Below are 18,700 nucleotides of genomic sequence, written 5' to 3'. Positions count from 1 at the left end.
AATGTATGTATATATTTATTAATTCGTTTTTTATCAAATTAGCTTTGATATTCATGCAGCTGTTAGATCCTCTATACCTATTCTGCTAATCTCAATGTGTGCAATGGTGAAAGCGTGTTGTCATACTTGCGTGCAGCAATTTGATTTAAGTCAACATTGACAACGGATAGATGGACTTATCATTGTATCCCATTTGTTTAATGCACACCACCCACACGTATGTACATATATATATAGGTATATCTATGCTTTACATGCACACGTAGATATATCTCAGTGCACACACGTGTCAATATATTTTGTTTTTATTTTGAATGTTTTAAACAATTGCATCCTTTTTAACTTTTTTTTTTTTTTTTTTATGGCTTCAAAATGGAAGACAAAACTTATTTAACATTTCATAAAAGAAAGAAAAAAAGAGTGAATGGAAAAATAAGTAGAGAAAAAATTAATAAGAAAAATTTTTTAAAAAATGAAAAATATGTAAGAATTTCAGCAATAAATAAAAGTACATGTAAAAAAACATTTCTGAATACTTTATTTAAAAGTTTTGTTAAGCCATACAATGAAAAAAATACGGCATTTTACTCCATTCTTTGTGTAATTAATAATATCTACAAATGTCATTACTTTTCAAAGCACCGTTGTTTCATATGCAAGTCACTGCAAGAAAGGATAGCACCCGAATTGCAAGTAGAAAGTACATATTGTAATAGTACCGATGGAGAAGATAGTGCTTCTACTACTGAATCTACTACCATCGCGTCAAGTATCGCATCTACCATCGCTTCTACCATCATTCCATACGACATATACTGCAACTTGCACAAGATAAACTTTGTTGAATCGGGCAAAACAAAAAGAATCAGAAGCAGCGGGAAAATGGAAGGGAATCGACGAAGGCATGAAACCAAATTGAACCGTTGTGCACGGGAAAAATGTTCAACTGGAGATGACAAGCAAAATTCCCAGACACAACTGAATATTGGGGATATATTGGACAAAATAAAAAAGAAAACAATAAATGAGGCAAATACGGTTAGTGAGGCAAATACCGTTAGTGAGGCAAATACGGTTAGTGAGGCAAATACGGTTAGTGAGGCAAATACCGTTAGTGAGGCAAATACGGTCAGTGGGGCTAATGAGGTCAGTGGGGCTAATGAAGTTGATGAAACCAAAAATGAGGGTGAAAGTGAAGCCCCCAATGAAGGTAATTGCAAAGATGGAGCGTGGGGAGGGAAAGATGCACATGGGGTAATTTCTCAAGAAAGCATAAATATGTTACAAAGAGAATCTGTAAAATCAAATATAATAAATAACAAAACAAGATTAAGTGTAAGTGTGATAAAGAAAAACATTTCTGTGAGTGACAAGAAAGTTTTACCAATTGGAGGACCGATTCAACATTTCGTAAGCACAAAATTAAATCTTACAAACGTGCATAATTACTACTTTTTATCACATGGAAAGGTAAACTTTGAAGATTTATACAACTTTGATATATTTGAAAAAATAAATATATATGACAAAATATTATTAGATCTAAGTCAAAATGAAATTCACCCCAGTGTATTAAGAACAGGAATATATTTTAACAAACATTTTATCACTACACACAATGATAGAAATGTGGATTTGTTGATAGCATTGAAATCTTTTATTAAGGATTATTCTCTACCACCATATGAGCCAATTAACAAACATATGAAAATTATAATAGATAAAGAAATAAATTATATTATTATGTGTAAAAAGCACAGTATAAGTATGGGAGAAATAATTAGGTGGTTTAAGAATATTATAACAGAGCATATTGGAAAGAGTACACTAGAAGAAACGAAAGAAATTATTACAAACAATATTAATAATTTTATTAGAACAAAAATTGTTATTCCTTCTATAAATATATCAAACTACGTAGCAGAGCATATAATTGATCATAATGATATTTTATTAATATATACTTTTGATTATGATATATATTTGTCCATTGTTAAGGCAAAAAAGAGTGGAAAAAATTTTGAAATTGTTTTAGTAGATTCAGAACCGTATAAAAATTCTTATGATATTAAATTGTATACCAAATTGGGAATAACTGTTACGTATACATTAATTGGTGCCTTATTTTATAACATCAAAAAATGTACGAAAGTTTTATTAGGTATTGATGCAATTATAAATAATAGCATTTATGCTTATGTCGGGACAAGTATCATATGCATGATATCTCATATTAATAATATCCATGTTTATATAGCATGTGAAACGTATAAAATTAGTAACAAAATTATAATCGATAGTTATAGCTTGAATAATATAAATAATAATTTGCACATTTATGATTATGTATACATGCATCACTATGAAAACCACCGTTATCAAAGGCATTTTTGTCAGCTTTCCCAGAGTCATAAGAATACGCAGCGCCATGCTTATAATAAAGCCCAACAGCGTGCTCATAATAATATGCAACAATATGGTCATAATAATATGCAACAATATGGTCATAATAATATGCAACAATATGGTCATAATAATATGCAGCAATATGGTCATAATAATATGCAGCAATATGGTCTTAATAATAATACACGTCAGCAGCAACATCTTCTTAACTCAAGTTCATCTAGGAGTGTTACAAAAAAGAACGAATGCATGGATCATCGGATAATATTTAATAAAAAATTAAATACGTTTCTAGAATCATATGGAAGTATAAATTTAAAATCCATTCTTTTTAATAATATTAAATTTAGCACGAAAAGTAGAAATGCTTCCAAACCCATTATCAAATATTACACAGATGCAGAGAAAGAAAAAGTAAATATCTTTACATTCCCAGGCAATAAATTTAACCCTATTGGAGAAAAAATCGAGCCACCAAAATTATCAACGAATATTAGTTATAACCAGAATCTTCATGAAAACAAAACTAAAATAAAGTATGAACATAGAGAACAACAGAATAATAATAATGAAAACACAGATGATGATCTTTTAAAAACAAAAAATAACCAAATATTGAATACTCAGAATAGTGCACTTAAAAATATAAACGTGGCGTACAATGAAAATGATGACATTGTAGCTTTTGTTCAAAATTATGATGAACAAAAAAGAGAAACATTTATTTTAGAGAAAAAACTTTACCAAGAAGAAAAGGTTGTAAGTAGCACTAGTCTGATGGACATGGATAAAATTGGTCCAGGGAAAGATGTAAAAATAATCAGTGCTTCTAGCTTACTCACCTCCCGAAGCAGCAGCATCAGCAAAGTCGTGTCAACAAAAGGAATATTGAAACATTCAGAAAGAACAACATCGAATGAAAAGGTAAATGAAAACATAAATCCCTTTTTAAATCATAAACAAAATTGTGGAAATATCTCAAATGAAAGTAAAAATGTCATTAAAAAAAATAAAGTATTTTTTAATTTAAAAAGTGATAAGAATAGCTATTCTTTTAGTTATAACAACCATTCGGGGACACCTGATAATGGTGTAAATGCACAAATAGAATCATATGAAAATGAAGAAGAAAACACTTGCTGTAATGCTACTTGTGATTCCATTTGCACGGCAATTGGAAATATTAATATAAAAAATATATGCACAGATAGGCATAACCAAACCAACCTTTTTACCTCAGTCATGTCACACATAAACAAAATTAATTCAAACACCGACAAGTCTTTTTATGTTGCCAATATATGTAATGATGTTACCCCACTTAAGTACATTACCTATATTGTCACTGAGGCAGGTTTATACACGAGCGAAAACAAAAACTCGTTAAAAATGTTCGTGCAAAACAGTCTCTAGCTCCGTTTGTGCATATTATATGCGTATTGGAGTGTGCGCATGTTTTCATACATATGATTGTGTGTCCTTCCAACTTTTTTTTTAGTATCCCGCAGGCGTCCCTATTTTTAATATATACATTGATACACATGCATACACATGCATACACATACATACACATACATACACATACATACACATACATGCATGCACCTTTTTTTTTTTTTTTATGAGAAAAATGAATTCAAAAAAAGCAAGGTGTTATTTTTCACTTACCATTTTTCTCATAAAAACGAAAACTGATATGCATCCAATAAACGATTTCATTTTGAATAAACAATGAATGGTTCTCCCTCCCTTTTCTTGTTGTAAAATAAAAGCGCATGTATACTTTTATATATTTCAGTTAAGTCCGTGCGTAATATATAATATATGCATCTATATACAATGTAGGAAAAGAAAAAATTTTCAATAAGAGGTGGTCATCTCCATTTAACAGTTTTTAACGCGGTTAATATATCTGTTTCTTGCAGAATTTATATTCAGTATACATGAGATAAAAGGGTAGAGGTGATTAAAATGGTGAATTGAATGCATATATACGTATATTACCCCAAGTGCATGAGGTTTGCATCTGGTTTGGACAGAGTGCTTGTTTGTAACGTTATTTCAAATGATATGTTTCATCAATTTTGTAGACATGCACATCTCCATGATGTAAAATGGATTCAACTTTACTGTGTATGAGACAAATCAGAGGAGAAAGTATAATTAATAATAGGTGTATTTTTTTTTAAGGTAAAAAATTTCAAATAATATTACCAGGTGGAGTATCTCATCAGGAGTAAAAACGAAATATACAATAGTTATAAAAATACAAAAAAAAAAAAAAACTTTTTTTTTTTTTTTTTTTTTTTGTTTCCCTTTATCCATTTCTTCTTGCGCTCTCAATTTCAATCCTTTTTTTATTTTACTTTTTTCCCTTGGGCATAAATTTCAAAATGTCCACATTAATCTAAGATTAACACTTAGAATAGAAAATAAAGAGACTCGAGAAATGTCGCCTTTTTGTGCGAAAAAAATTTAAACTGGAATAGAATGTTAAGTAATAATAATACCATAGAACGTTTTTTTTTTTTAAAACATCGCATGGAAGCAGGGTTAAAAAAATAGAAAAAAAAAAGCGTATAATATATATATATATATACATATATATATATATATACACGCACAACTCACACCCGAACATGTCTCAGAACAGCTCTAAAGGTAGACAAAACGGGAAAAATGAGAATAAATTTAGAACAAAAAATAATTAAACAAAACATTGAGGAAAATGTTAATTAATTATATGTTTATATAAAAATTAGGAAAGTGGTATGCAAACGAAATCAGAAAAAAGTCTAAACAAAAGCAAAAAAAACAAAGCGGTTAACATAAAAAATAAAGACCAAAGCGGTTAACATAAAAAATAAAGACCAAAGCGGTTAACATAACAAATAAAGAGCAAAGCGGTTAAACATAAAAAATAAAGAGCAAAAGAGATTAAACATAAAAAAAACACAAGCGTTTTAGCAAGCCGAGAAGGGAACTTCCCTAACCTTTTTTCTTTTTTTTTTTTTATTGCTATTCATTCTACTGAAAATAAAGAATAAGGGTGTATATGTATGTATGTATATATATATATATATATATATATATATATATATATATATATATATATTCGTGCATGTGTGAAACATTTTGATAAATTTGTTTTAATTCTTTAACTTTATACATATGGTAGAGCTCACTAAATGTTTTGCTCAAAACCGTGTACAACTCATTTTTCTTAAAACACGTATATATGTGCATATATATGGTACACATGTATGTGTATCTGTGCATACTTCCACATATTAGCACATGTCTAAGAATATACATATATTCACAAACAATTTTGGAAGCATTGTCCACAGTCCACCCCCTCAGCTTTCAATATCTCTTCTGTAATTTGTAATTTTGCTTTTGTCCCTTCTCGTAGTTTTCTTTGTTTTTTTATCTCTTACATCAGAAGATGGAATGGCCAATGCAAAGACAGAAAAAATCACGAAAGCTCCTATGTAGTAATATATGTATTTCCTAAAATGATCTAGCATTCTATTAAAAAAGGATGTATTATTCATTCCATGCCCTGGTGGGGAATTACTGTACATTGGTGGTACCCCTGAAATTTTTCTTCTCTGGTCTTCATGAGGCTGAGGATTGTTACCTTTGTGTAGACTTTCCTTAATATTAAGTTCGACAACACTTCTTAACAGTTTCATAAAATCTTTTTTAATATCATCAGGGATGTGTATCTCTTCGTTTGTTCTCCTGCAAAATATGGGATATGTGTTAATGTAAAATAAGAGCTTAAAAAAAAAAAAAAAAAAAATTATAGCTGGAAGAAAAGGGGAAAAGATACGACAGTACTAAAGCGCGGCTTAAGCTTTGCCTATAAGTGTAGACATATATATAGACACAAATAAGTAAATAAATAAATAAATAAATAGATAAATATATATATATATATATATATATATATACATATGTGCATGTATGCATGCATGCATACATATTAATATCGTGGTGGGCACTTGGTTCCTGTCGTTTCGGTGCGAACGCGCTTAAAGCTGGGATTACATTTTGAGTTGCATTAACTAAAGTAGGACCTAGGACATGATTTTGTTCAATGTTATTTAAATTTTGTATGCCGGCTTTTCCTTCTGGAATATTATGTGCATTGTGGTTCTTGTTACCTGCCTGATTATTCTGAGGTTTATTATTACTTGCTTCATGAATTTTTTCCCCCTCGTCATTGTTGTGCTTATTATCATTGCTGTTCTTGTGACCACCTTCTTTGCTAAGATCCTTGTTATTTCCTGCAGTGTTAACTTCGTGATGCTCCGGATGTTTGTAGTCATCGTTTACGTGAGCTTTTATTTCGTTTTTATTTTTATCATGATTTTTTTCATTTCCATTTTCTTGTTTGTTATTTTCCTTTTTTTTCTGTTTCTTTTTTCTCATTTCTGTATCCTGTTCTTCGTCTTCCTCCTGTTCTCCAAACTCATCCTCATCTTCTTCAAAATCTTCTTCATCGTCATCAGTGTTCCTTTTCGTTTTTTTTTTCTTTCCTTTATTTTCTTCTCCTTTTTCCCCTTCCTTTAAATTTCCTTTACTTTTGGAATTAGGTTTGAGTTTTTCATTCTCTTCCTCATCCTCTCCTTCGTCCCCTTCTTTTTCATCATCTCCCCCTTCATCATCTTCCCCTTCCTCCTCTTCTGCTTTGTCATCATCATAATCTTCCTCATCACCATTACTTTCTTTTTTACTATTATCATTTTTTTTCTTCTCCTTATTTTTTTCTTCCTTGTCGTTTTTTTCCGTTTCTTCATTTTTTAACTTCCCATCATCTTTTTCCTTATCGCTCTTTTTCTCATTCTCCTCTTTATTGTCCTTTTCTGTGTGAGGTGTGCTATCACTTGTTTCTTTTTCCGACAAAAAAGAAAAACCTAGTGATATGAAAAATAATGAGGGGGAAAAAAAAAAAAAAAGAAAGAAATTTTCTAAAATATGCAAATCTGAGTTTTAAGCTGTCACAATCTGCTTTGGTGGAGAAACATGGAAATGTTTTTTTTTTTTTTTTTTTCGTTTTTTTTTTATTTCTGCACTTAATTTTATTACATTTTCACTTTCTACATATGTAAAGTATTCTTCACACATAAATAATATCTCCTAATGTTCTTTTCAAAAAATATACCTCCACTTGTAAAGTCCCTTAAACCGCCGTGCATTTTTTTTTTTTTTTTTTTTTTTTTTTTTTTGGTTCTTTCATTTTGTTACCTGTAAAATCACTTAAGTCACGCTTATCATATTTGCGAGTCTTTTTCCTTGATATTTTGGATGGTTGATGATTTCTCAGAATGTAATTCTAATAAACGTAAAAGAGGAAAGGAAAAAGTAGAAGGTAGAATTTCAAAAAGGATGTGAATAGATAAACAAATATGTGGTAACACAGATCTAAGTGTGTACTACACAAGCAGTAACATATGGCATAATCTTATACACACCCCATTTTGCCATTTTTTAACAACTCTAATGTCTACAATGATGGAATGTAGAATGTACTCTACAAAATAAAAGACGAAATGTGAATATTTTCACTTGGGGGGAATACAACTCGTGTTTAAAAATGCATAGAAAAAATGCGTAATTTAATGCTCATAAAAGAACAAGGGATTTTTTTTTTTTTTTTTTTTTTTTCCTTTTCTAAAATATGAATTAGGCAGAATAAACATCAGCAAAACAAGATAAATGATTACTGCTAATTTTTTTCGTACGTTTGAATTCGTTTGAGAGTTTGTGAAGGAACTAACATAGTACAGAATAGCCAAATAAAATATTCTCATTTTTTTTTTTTTTTTTTTTTTTTTTTTTTTTTAAGGGGATGTTTTTTTTATCTTTCATTTTTGAAAATTTTTTTTATAATCATCTTTTTTTTTTTTATATAGAATCATTTAAATTTTTTTTTTTTTTTTTTTTTTTTTTTTTTTTTTTTTTTTTGGGTGTATTTTTCATTAAAACAAAAACCGACAAAAGGGAAAAAATAGAACTAAAGTAAAGATAGGAAATAGACAGAAAGAAGAAGGGAAAAACAATTTTATATGACACATAAACTTGTACACACGTATGCATAATATACATACATGGTAAAATTGTGCCATTCGATGTTTGTGATTGGTTTTCCATGCAATTCAGACTAAGAAAATGTTTGCAATATTTAATGTAAATATTTAAATTGTTGTTCCCAATACTATGTTTTATGAAGATATACCTGTGTATACTTCTCCATGCACATATCTGCATGAACGACTTTTAAAGATAGAGTATTTAGGTGTTATAAAGGGGGAAACGCTTTACGCAAAAATGACAGGTTATATATGTGTTCATCTGAATAAGTATATGGACACGTAAATGTTTTTGCATGTACACGTATATGCTTGTATACATGTATACATATATACATATATGTGTACGTGTGGGTGTATATGTATACATACATAATACCCCATGCGTGTTACGAAAAAAAAAAAAAAAAAAAAAAACAGAAACAGAAAAAGAAAATGAAAAAGAAAAAGGAAAAGAAAAAGAAACACAGCATGTCATTTGCCTACGTTTAAATACATGCCTGTTTTTAAAAGCTGCACAAGTCAAATGAATTAAAAAAAATTAGCTACACCCCTTATTTTCGTTAGTTTTTATTAAATGGAAAAGTTACATACATACACATACACGGACTACAAAGCATTTAATGACATAATGAGTGAACAGCGTATATAAAAGATCAAACTGTAAAAATAAATGGTGCCATTTTTATTTTTTCTTCCATTGAAATATTTTTTTTATTAACAAAACTGTCTTGGTAAAATAGTGATGTGCTTCTATCCATTCCACAATATAATCGTAGCAGTACATGTCGCCATTGTACCTTAAAAAGGGGAAATTTGGAAAAAATGATTGGGTTAAAATACAGAGAAAAAAAAAAAAAAAAATAAAATAAAAAAATAAAACCAAACAAAAATAAAAATAAAAAGATGATATATACGGTGGATGAAATATGTACGTCCATTTTTATACACTGGAGACATCAGAACATGTAAATGAGAAAGATTAATTCTACTTGCATATTTATACAAATGTGCAAAGTAGGAATTACATATTTTACTACAAATTATTGACATATGAAATTGTAAAAATAAATACACAACTTTCTAACATGGAAATTCCATCCATAACAACATATAGTAACGTTTCAAATGTTCATTTTGAAAATGTCATTCAGGAAGTGATTTTCAGTATTATTGCTATTATGCACTGTATTTTGTGTTTTTATTTTTCTCTTTACCTGAAGGCGTTACTTATTTTAACATCTTTACTTGAACTCAAAACTTTATAAAGTAAAGAGTTGTATTTCTTCCTATGAACGGATGAAACATACAGCATTACAGGCAAGGTGGTGATGTTTAAAGAATTACACAAGCCCTTGGCGTTGTCAATGTTAAAAATGTAGAAATCTATTTTTATTTTATTTTCTGTTATAATTCTCTCAACTTCTCTAAAAACCGTTATCAGGTTGCTGCACATGTAAGGGGAGGTAAAAAAAAAAAGGGGAGCGGGGGGAGGGAGGTTAATGAAAGGGCGAATTAAAAGACTATATGCATGAATGCATGCGTATGTATGTGTGTTTGTGCTTGTGTGAACACGTCTGGGCATGCTCGAGGGGACATTCTTGCTTCACTTGTGGGGTCAAACACACTATTATGTTAGAGACGTATGTTTTCAAAGAATATATATGTATCCCCTTTTGTTCAAAGGGTGTGCGAAGCAACAGTGGGTATTAGGGCTGGGGTGAGTGATGGATGAAAATATATAATCGGGTTCATACAATCCCCTTTTCCACGTTCAAATCTCAAAGAGTACTTCGAATCAGTGTCCCATTTTGCATAGACATAAAGAACAAAATCATTGTTAGTCTTCAAATATAAGAAGTCTTGAAAATAATATGTATTTTTAAAATTTGTCCTATTCTCTAGAGAATATATTTTTTTTTTTTTGTCATTTTTTTCTATCATTAACATTCGATAAAATTCATGATAACTCAATTCTTTGACTTCGCAAATTACATTTTTTAAAAGAACAATTAAAAAAAAAAAAAAGAAAGTTTTCATTTTATAAAAAAGGGAAGAAGGATATTTCCACATATACCAAGCTACATATTACTCATTTGTGTATGTATTTTTTTTTTTTTTTTTTTTTTAAAACACTACTGCGCCAATTTAATATTTTACGAATTCTTGTTTGAAGACATTCGATTAAAACAAAATTAGTAGTTTTATATATATATATATGGCTAGGCTTGACAAAAATGGGGGGGAAAAAAAAAAAAAAAAATTGCATAATATTTGAGAATACATATGCACATATATAGGTATGTAATCTATCCTGGTAGTAACATAAGAATAAATAAACAAAGGAACAGAATAAAATAACCATACTTTTTCTTACTAATGTAAGATGATATGTCATGAAGTGGGGAAGAAATAAATAAAAATAAATAAAACAACACAAAACAGAATTTATCGTCACAGTAAAATGAAGAAAATTATACAATGATATCATTTCACAATTGTAAACTTTAAATACACCCAATTTTTATGAGGACAAGTTCGAATGCATTACAGGGAGTAAATGAAGAACACGTAGATGAAAAAAAAAAAAAAAAAAAAGCATGTACATAAGCATAAAGTTATCATGTGACATAGGGTTATGAGGATGTATTTTTCTGTTAAAAATGGAAACAAAAAAAATATCCTTTTTTTTGCAGTTTCATTTTGGCTCCTTATACATATGTAGAATACATGTACAAAAACAAGGTGCGCATTCATATAACATGTGTTGTGATTTTTACATACCTTTTTGTGTGTGCACTCATTCTTGCTAAATTTTCAAAAATTCAGAAAAAAAATAACCCACCAATTATTTCAAAAATGAATAAATGTGGTGCATTTTTTTTTTTTTTTTTTTTTTGCAAGAGCTCGTTTATATGAGATCTAACTCAATATAAAACATGGATTTGTTTTTAAAAATGTTTAAATTTAATTCACTCATTCTTGATATAAGGGATTTCCTTTTTTCTAAATTATCTTTTATAAAACTCAGGAAAGTAATTTTTGTCTGAATTATTCTCAGGAGTTGTAATTTTTTCATATATTTCATGGAATTTTTATCTTCTTCACTGAATTCTAACTTGAAAAGATTTTTTAATTTTTCCTTATCATTTTCGTTTTCTTTCAGGCTTGCTATTATACCATTGTATATTTTTAGTTCTAAGTCTTCATGGAATCCTTTGCACAGAAGTAAAAAATGGTTTAAAATTTTTATAGATAAAGAACCATTAAATATGAAATTTTCCGTAAGGTTATTTTTTGATCCTGTAGTTACACCTACTGGTTCACCACCGTTTGCACTTGTTCCATTCTCGTCCAGTATTTCCAACTCTTCCTTTGCATCGATCTCATATAATACTTCCATTTTAACATGTTTACCTTTGTTAATTGGCTGTTTAAGAAAGGGCCCTTTCTCAGAGTCATCCATCCGTATCTTTATTTTCTTTTCGTCTATTTGGATGTTGGACTTGCTATTAGCTCCTTGATCTTTTTTTTCATTTGTTGTATTTTCCGAATTACTGGAAGAAGCTTCCTTTCTTTTTCCACAGGTGGTACCACTATAATTATTAGCATCAGAATTTTTTTTAGTATTCCTTTTTGTAGTTATTTTAAATGATACGTCTGAGTCGGAAGTTGAGTTACTACTTGAGCTGTCATCAATTGTGATATATTTTTTATCCGATTTGTTATTCAAAATTTTCTTTTTTTCATCTTGGTAATTAATTCCTAATTTGTTCCTTGTTTGCACAGTACGGCTTCTTAAAATTGAGCGATAATTTTTCCTTGTTTCATCGGAAGTAAAACTTCTGTCCTCTTGGTCTTCCTCCGAACTATCATCCTTCATGTATTTTCTTTTTGTTTGCACATTTTTTCTTACTACTTTTGTTTTACTTCCATTATTTTTTTCATATCCAGTTTGATTGGATTTATTCTTTTCTTCTTCTCCCATGTGTTCATTATTTTTTTTTACTAGATTATTGGACTTGCAGGAAGATTGTGTTTTGGAGTTTTCACTTAAACGAATGCTTGTCTCATCTAGTAACAATTCCATCGATTTATCTGTGTTTCCATTAGGTTGATTTTCCTTAACATCATTACAATGTTCTTTTTTTCGTGTGTTATCTACTCGCATGGATTCTGTGTTATTCTTATGATTGAATATTTTCTCAAAAAAGTAAAAGTTATTTTGGTTTAAGCTTTTAAATGCTATGACATATAATGTACTAAAAAATATTTTAAAGAAGTGTGGTAGATTTTTTTCATTATAGAATATTCGAAAGAGTAAAAAGTTTAATTGTGTATAATAATTCCTAATTGTTTTTTTTTTTATATAATAATTTATGAAATTCGGATAAGTTATATAATTTTCCTCCTGAACATGTGTTGGTTTGTTAATACTGTTATTATCCATTAGTAGGAGAAGAATTACAGTTGTTCTAATTATGTATAGCAAGACAGAATGATTTGTAACATCTCTTGGTAATCTTATATTATTTGTTTTACTTTCTTTTTTTACATAATTATACACACCAGTTAATCTGAAAAATTTCTTTACAGATGATATCATTTTTTTTAAAATGTAATTTTTATTTTCGTTCTTTTCGTTTAAAATAATGTATATTATTTTGTAAAAGGTTATATTTTCATATTTACAGTTAAAGAGAAAAAATAGGCAGCTTATCATAATAGAAAAATTATCACTTTTTAATATATAATCATTACAACTTAAATTTTTTAAAAAGAAAAATTTGTATTCATCTGAATTCATCTTATTTCCATTTTTTTTCGTAAAATAGTTCTTAATTTCACAATTTGCTAAGAATTCAAATAAATCCATTAACTGATCCTTCAAGCATTTTATATCATTCAGTTTATTATCTTCAAATATAGCATTTTCATTGTTGCTATTTTTTATGTGTTTTATATACATATTTGCTTCTTTTATTGAAAATGTATTATAAATTCTTTTAAAAATTTTTAAACAAAAATATTTTAAATACCTCTCATAGTATGCATTTTGATGGCCCTTCGAGTACAAAAGGCATATCAACTTATTTGTAATTTTGTGGTAATTATCAATATTCAATTTTATGCAACGGTTGTATAAGTCGCTCTTATGATTGTTTTTGTTTTTCTGTGTAAATATAAAATACAATATTATTAGATTGATATAAAGGGAGGATACGTTTAAATTGTTCATAAGTTTAGGTTCAAAAAAATCCACTGTGAAATGTTTTCTGTTCGACAGGATATGCGATAGATAACTTGGGGTGCATATCCCAGCATTTGTCTTTGGTTTATTTATAATTGAGTTCTCATTCTTCATCACTTCGGTGAGACACGGGTCCTTGCTTGTCTTTCGTTCCTTCTCAATTTGTGCTTGCCCATGACTTGTTATTTCCTCATCCGTTTTGTCTGCCCCGTTGACTGACTTTTTGACTGCCTTTTTGTCTGCCTTTTGGACTGCCTTTTTGTCTGCCTTTTTGTCTGACTCTTTTTCTGCCTCCTTGACTGCCTCCTTGACTGCCTTTTTTCCCATTTCTCCTCTCTCCACTTCTCCCACTTCGAATTGGGTCATGTCCATTTTTTTTCCATTTAAGACCTCCAAGCTGTACGTGTAAACTTCTTCCAATTTTTCTCTATCAAGGATACACTTCAGACAGGAGAATATAATTCGTTTATTGGAGTAATCGGAAAATAAAATGTCGTATATTATAAATTTAAAATTATAATGCAAGTTATTTGCTTTCAAAATATTTTGTAGCAATTTTAAAAATATATAAAAAATGTTCTGATGTAATTTAATTTTTTCTTCTGCCCAAACGAGGGTGCCAATTGCCCCTTCATGTTCACAGCTTACAGATTCGATATTTTTTTCATTTCCTTCCTTCAACTCCGAGCTATTCACTTTTATAACATCTTTATCTGTCCTCAGGCTGTAATACTTTACTCTATTTTCAAATTTTTTTGCATTCTTGTCATACACCTCGTTGGTACTGTTATAACTATTACTACTACTGTTATTATTATTACTACTGCTGTTATTATTATTACTACTGCTGTTATCATTTTTGTTGTTGTTGCTCCGGCTACTTCCCCTGCTACTTCTGCTTCCACTGTATCTACCACTGCCACTACTGTTACTGTGGGTTTTTACCTGTTCTACTATTTTCAACTTTTTTAACTTGTTTAACGCAAGTTTTAAAATGTAAAAAATGGATACTAAATACTTTTCTATCTTTACATCTTTCGCAAATGTGTGTAACAAAATAAAGGAAATGTTTAAAAAAATTTTGTGCCTGGAAAATTTCTTTTCTTTTTCTTCTATCACTAATTTTATATTCTGTATGATGAAAAAATAAAAATCATCAAATAGGAATACTAAGCTGGCGTTAAAAATGGGATACAAAATGTTCATTCTTATATTTCCAAGCTCTTTTATAATTTCCAAGTTGCTTTTTAAAATTTTGCTGTACACATTATCCTTATTGTTTAGGAACAAGTCGTTGATAACTTCATCGATTTCTTTCTTTCTGTTAAAGAACGAATTTAATTTTTTCACAAACTTAAGTTTTTCGTCCCTACTTCCATTAATGTTGTTCACTATCATGTTACTTTCCCCATCTATTCCCTCTACATTTTTCATATCCTCTGCATTTTTGCACCTTTTATCGCTATGGTTACTACTAATACTGTGCTTCTTCAATTTGGGTGTCTCCTTAATTTCCAGACTTACATTAAAATCCGAGACACAGTATTCATCCAGCGTGTTTCTCGTATTCCCCTCGAAATATTTTAAAGTCCAATAATTTTTTTGAAAAAAATTAATTATATTATTTTTTTCTCTCTCTTCAGTGCTTGCATTAGGGATATTATTTCCTTCTGCATCTTCTACATTATCCCCTATCAAGTCGTGCGAACTATTATTTTTGCTGCCTGATGGATAATCTTTTTTTTCAGAGATATCCTCATCACTTGATTTGTTGTTCTCGCTGTTGTCCCGTTTCAAGTGCGCTCTGTTTTTGCTCTTTTCTTCTTTTTCTTTTTCTATCTCTTTTTCTTTTTGTTTCTTCCTTTGTTCCGTCTTATTTTGCCCCGTTTTCATTTGCGCATATTTGTTCTGCGTGCGGGTTGGGTCATATTCGCTTTCATCATCGGTGCAAGTGCCATTTTGGTAATCATAACTGCTGCTATCAGAATCTTTGTCTCGATTTCCCTTCAAATCACTAACAACCTCCGAATTGGAAATGTCGTGGAGAGCGTTATCTCCTGCTTCGATACACTCTACTGACTTCCTCAAGAGGTTGTTATAATTCTGAATTTTTAATTTTAGAAAACATTCCAAGTGATGACTTACTTTACGTTTGGTTGTTATGAGAGTTGTTAAGAAGTTGAGAAAATTGTACTTCAGCGAGTAAAGTAGAAAATATAGTTGATAAATAACATAAAATAAATCCTTCTGCAAAAAAGTTTTTTCATACAAATTTTTGAAAAGATATTTTTTGATAAATGAAAAAGAAAGCATTGCTCGTTCATTGAATATTTTTTCTTTAAAATTTTCCATAATTTTATCAAATAATTCTATATAAAGAAATAAGAATGGTCTTAAAATATTCTTACAAATTTCAAAAGATTCATCCTTTAAATTCATCTCATTTTCATAAATAGTGTTAATTATTTTGTTAAAAATATTATCATATATGTGAAAGTACATATTAGTTGCGCGACAAAAATTTTCCGTACTACTTCTACTGATGATGTCATATAATTTTTTAATAAATGAACATATATATTTGTCTATATGTATATTATCAGATACAAAAGAAAGATACTCATGTCTCATTATCATTTCAATTCCATTTCTCTTCTCCTTCTTATCACTATTATTACTTTGAAGATTAGAAAAATGATTTATAGGCAAATTGTTAAATGTTGCGTGGTTGTATATCACATGTTGATTTTCCATGTTGTATATAAGGGAAAATACCATTCTTATATGCATAACATATTTTGCTACAATATGATGTTTTTTTGAATAATATTTCACAAAATTAGTTAAAATCATGTCTCTTATATTTCCATCTTCAGTACTAATAAGAATAAAAAAAAAAGACGAAATAAATAATTCCTGAATTTCATCATTTTCCTGCAATAACTTTAGCATATGTATATAATGTTCATAATTGTTTTCATATTGTAAATTCTGAAATGTTATAATATTTATTAGTAATTCGAAATAGAATAGGTAATCAGTAACGTATGTGTTTCTGTTTATCAATTCAACTTCATGGTTTAATAATTTTTTTTTTTTTTTTACCTCTGTATTATTTGTTTTGATTAAATCGTTTATAGTGTTTGTCAACATTCCATCTACAACATTATGCATTTTATTTTTGTAAATTAAAAATAAAAATAAAAATAATTCCTTATAAATACTTTCCTTACTATGGTTAGTATAATAACTCTCAATAAATTTTTCTATTAAATAAAAACTGATATTGTCAAAACAAGACTTGAAATAAGTATACATATAGAAGCAACTAAGCTCTTTCTCTAAGCAGTCCATTTCTGCAAATTCTGGATTTGTCTTAGACTCATCATCCTTGTGATTTTCTATATTTTTTAATATTGTGCCCTTTTTCTTTCCACTTTGTGGTTTCTTTGTAATTATCTCTTCCGTTTTTTTCTTGGAAATTCTACTTATTGTTTGATCTATTTTTCCTTTCTCCTTTTCTTTCACATATTCTTCCCCCACATTCGATAAAAGACGAATGTTGTTGCAATTGGCATATGTGGTATTAATCATTATATCAGAAAAATATTCCTTAATTTCTTTTTCATCATTTTCATCAAGTAAGAAAACATCATCCCAATTAAATTTGTTATTATTAATGAGTAGAATTTCTCCATTTATTTTTCTCTGAACTATGTTAAGTAGGAACTGGAATTTGTCATCTTTGTATTCCCTAGGTCTTTTATAACTTTTGTTTTGATAATGGTATATATTGTATAACGATCGATATATGGAGAAAAAAGAATATTTATTAATAAAATTGATTAAATTTTTTAATAAAAAATTTAGAATTTGTTTTTCATATTTTATAATATTTTTTAAAAATATTCTTCTACAACATTCACATATATTCTCAATAAATTCCTTTTTATTAATTTTTTTACATTTTTCTTCATTTATGAAATATTCATATAAAAAAAAAGATTTTTGTAAAAATTCTATAACTTCATCATTTACCAGATAATCATCTAATTTTTCTTTACAAAAAAAATTTAAAATAATTAAATTTTCCTCATTGTAAATATTCTTTTCTTTAAAGAATGACAACGCTGTGCTCTTTAAGCTTTTGTTGTCTATTCCATTTTTTAGGTTTGTCGTTTCTTTACCCTTAATTGTGCTTAGCCATTTTTTTTTTTTTTCTTCTATGTCAGTGTTGGGGGAAATTGATCTTATGTTTCCACTCGTGTTTTTCATATTACTAAGCTGTCTCGTCCGTTAATATACTTTTTTCTTTTGCCGTCTGATCGTCTCGTCGTTTTGTCGTTTTGTCGCTCTTTTGTGAATGAGTTTAGAAGATATTACTTACATGCGCTATGTTGTTATGTGTAAGAGGACTCATGTGCATAGGCATGTTCACATATGCTTGTATTCATCCATAAACACATATTCTTGCAAAAAGAGCAATCGATCATGCGTTGTGCCAAGTACATACGATAAGATGAACATGTGATATTCTTGAAAATGTAGTGAATACTGTGCTTCATGCAATTGTGTACGCAATTTGGGGAATCCTGCCGAACAGTGTGTGCACATTCATCTGTTGCAAAATTTGGGTACACACTTTTTGGTTGGTTGGAAGCAGAAAAAAAAAATATGACAAAAAAAAAAAAAAATAAAATAAAATAATAATAAAATAGAAAAATAAAATAAAAGTATAAAATAAAAAAATTAAAAAATAAAAGTAAAATGTATGCAAATTTATCCTTAAAGTAAAACTACGAATTCACAGTAATTGGTCAATTTAAAAAAATGTTAAATATTACACATGTTTAAATATCCCACTGGGGACAGAAGAAGAAAAAAAAAAAAATTCAAGCGGAGCCGCTTTTTCTCACAATATTCACCCTTGAAGGGGTGCCAC

At 28.9% G+C, this 18,700-nt stretch overlaps 4 protein-coding genes across 4 annotated transcripts; 1 reads left to right on the top strand and 3 right to left on the bottom strand.

Annotated features, from left to right (window-relative positions):
- Positions 1-372: 372 nt before the first annotated feature.
- Positions 373-3,819, top strand: PGO_081280 (initiation factor 2 subunit family; the record flags this gene model as incomplete). The annotated part of the gene is made up of 1 exon (XM_028687350.1): positions 373-3,819. The coding sequence occupies one exon, from the start codon at positions 373-375 to the stop codon at positions 3,817-3,819; it is 3,447 nt and encodes a 1,148-aa protein (XP_028543151.1).
- A 1,946-nt stretch (positions 3,820-5,765) lies between these two features.
- Positions 5,766-8,228, bottom strand: PGO_081270 (hypothetical protein, conserved; the record flags this gene model as incomplete). The annotated part of the gene is made up of 4 exons (XM_028687349.1): positions 5,766-6,153; positions 6,395-7,331; positions 7,663-7,750; positions 8,160-8,228. The coding sequence occupies 4 exons, from the start codon at positions 8,226-8,228 to the stop codon at positions 5,766-5,768; spliced, it is 1,482 nt and encodes a 493-aa protein (XP_028543150.1).
- A 964-nt stretch (positions 8,229-9,192) lies between these two features.
- PGO_081260 (hypothetical protein, conserved) lies at positions 9,193-10,547 on the bottom strand (the record flags this gene model as incomplete). Its single annotated transcript, XM_028687348.1, has 3 exons — positions 9,193-9,307; positions 9,725-9,955; positions 10,300-10,547. 3 exons carry the CDS (start codon positions 10,545-10,547, stop codon positions 9,193-9,195), a joined length of 594 nt encoding a protein of 197 aa, XP_028543149.1.
- An 871-nt stretch (positions 10,548-11,418) lies between these two features.
- On the bottom strand, positions 11,419-18,033 carry PGO_081250 (hypothetical protein, conserved; the record flags this gene model as incomplete). The annotated part of the gene is made up of 1 exon (XM_028687347.1): positions 11,419-18,033. One exon carries the CDS (start codon positions 18,031-18,033, stop codon positions 11,419-11,421), a length of 6,615 nt encoding a protein of 2,204 aa, XP_028543148.1.
- Between the last annotated feature and the right edge of the window lie 667 nt (positions 18,034-18,700).

The sequence above is a fragment of the Plasmodium gonderi genome, assembly GCF_002157705.1.
Source record: "Plasmodium gonderi DNA, contig: Chr08, whole genome shotgun sequence".
NCBI classification, from domain to species: domain Eukaryota; phylum Apicomplexa; class Aconoidasida; order Haemosporida; family Plasmodiidae; genus Plasmodium; species Plasmodium gonderi.
The sequence above is the reverse complement of the archived record's forward strand: the minus strand, read 5'-3'. Positions and strand labels throughout refer to the sequence as shown.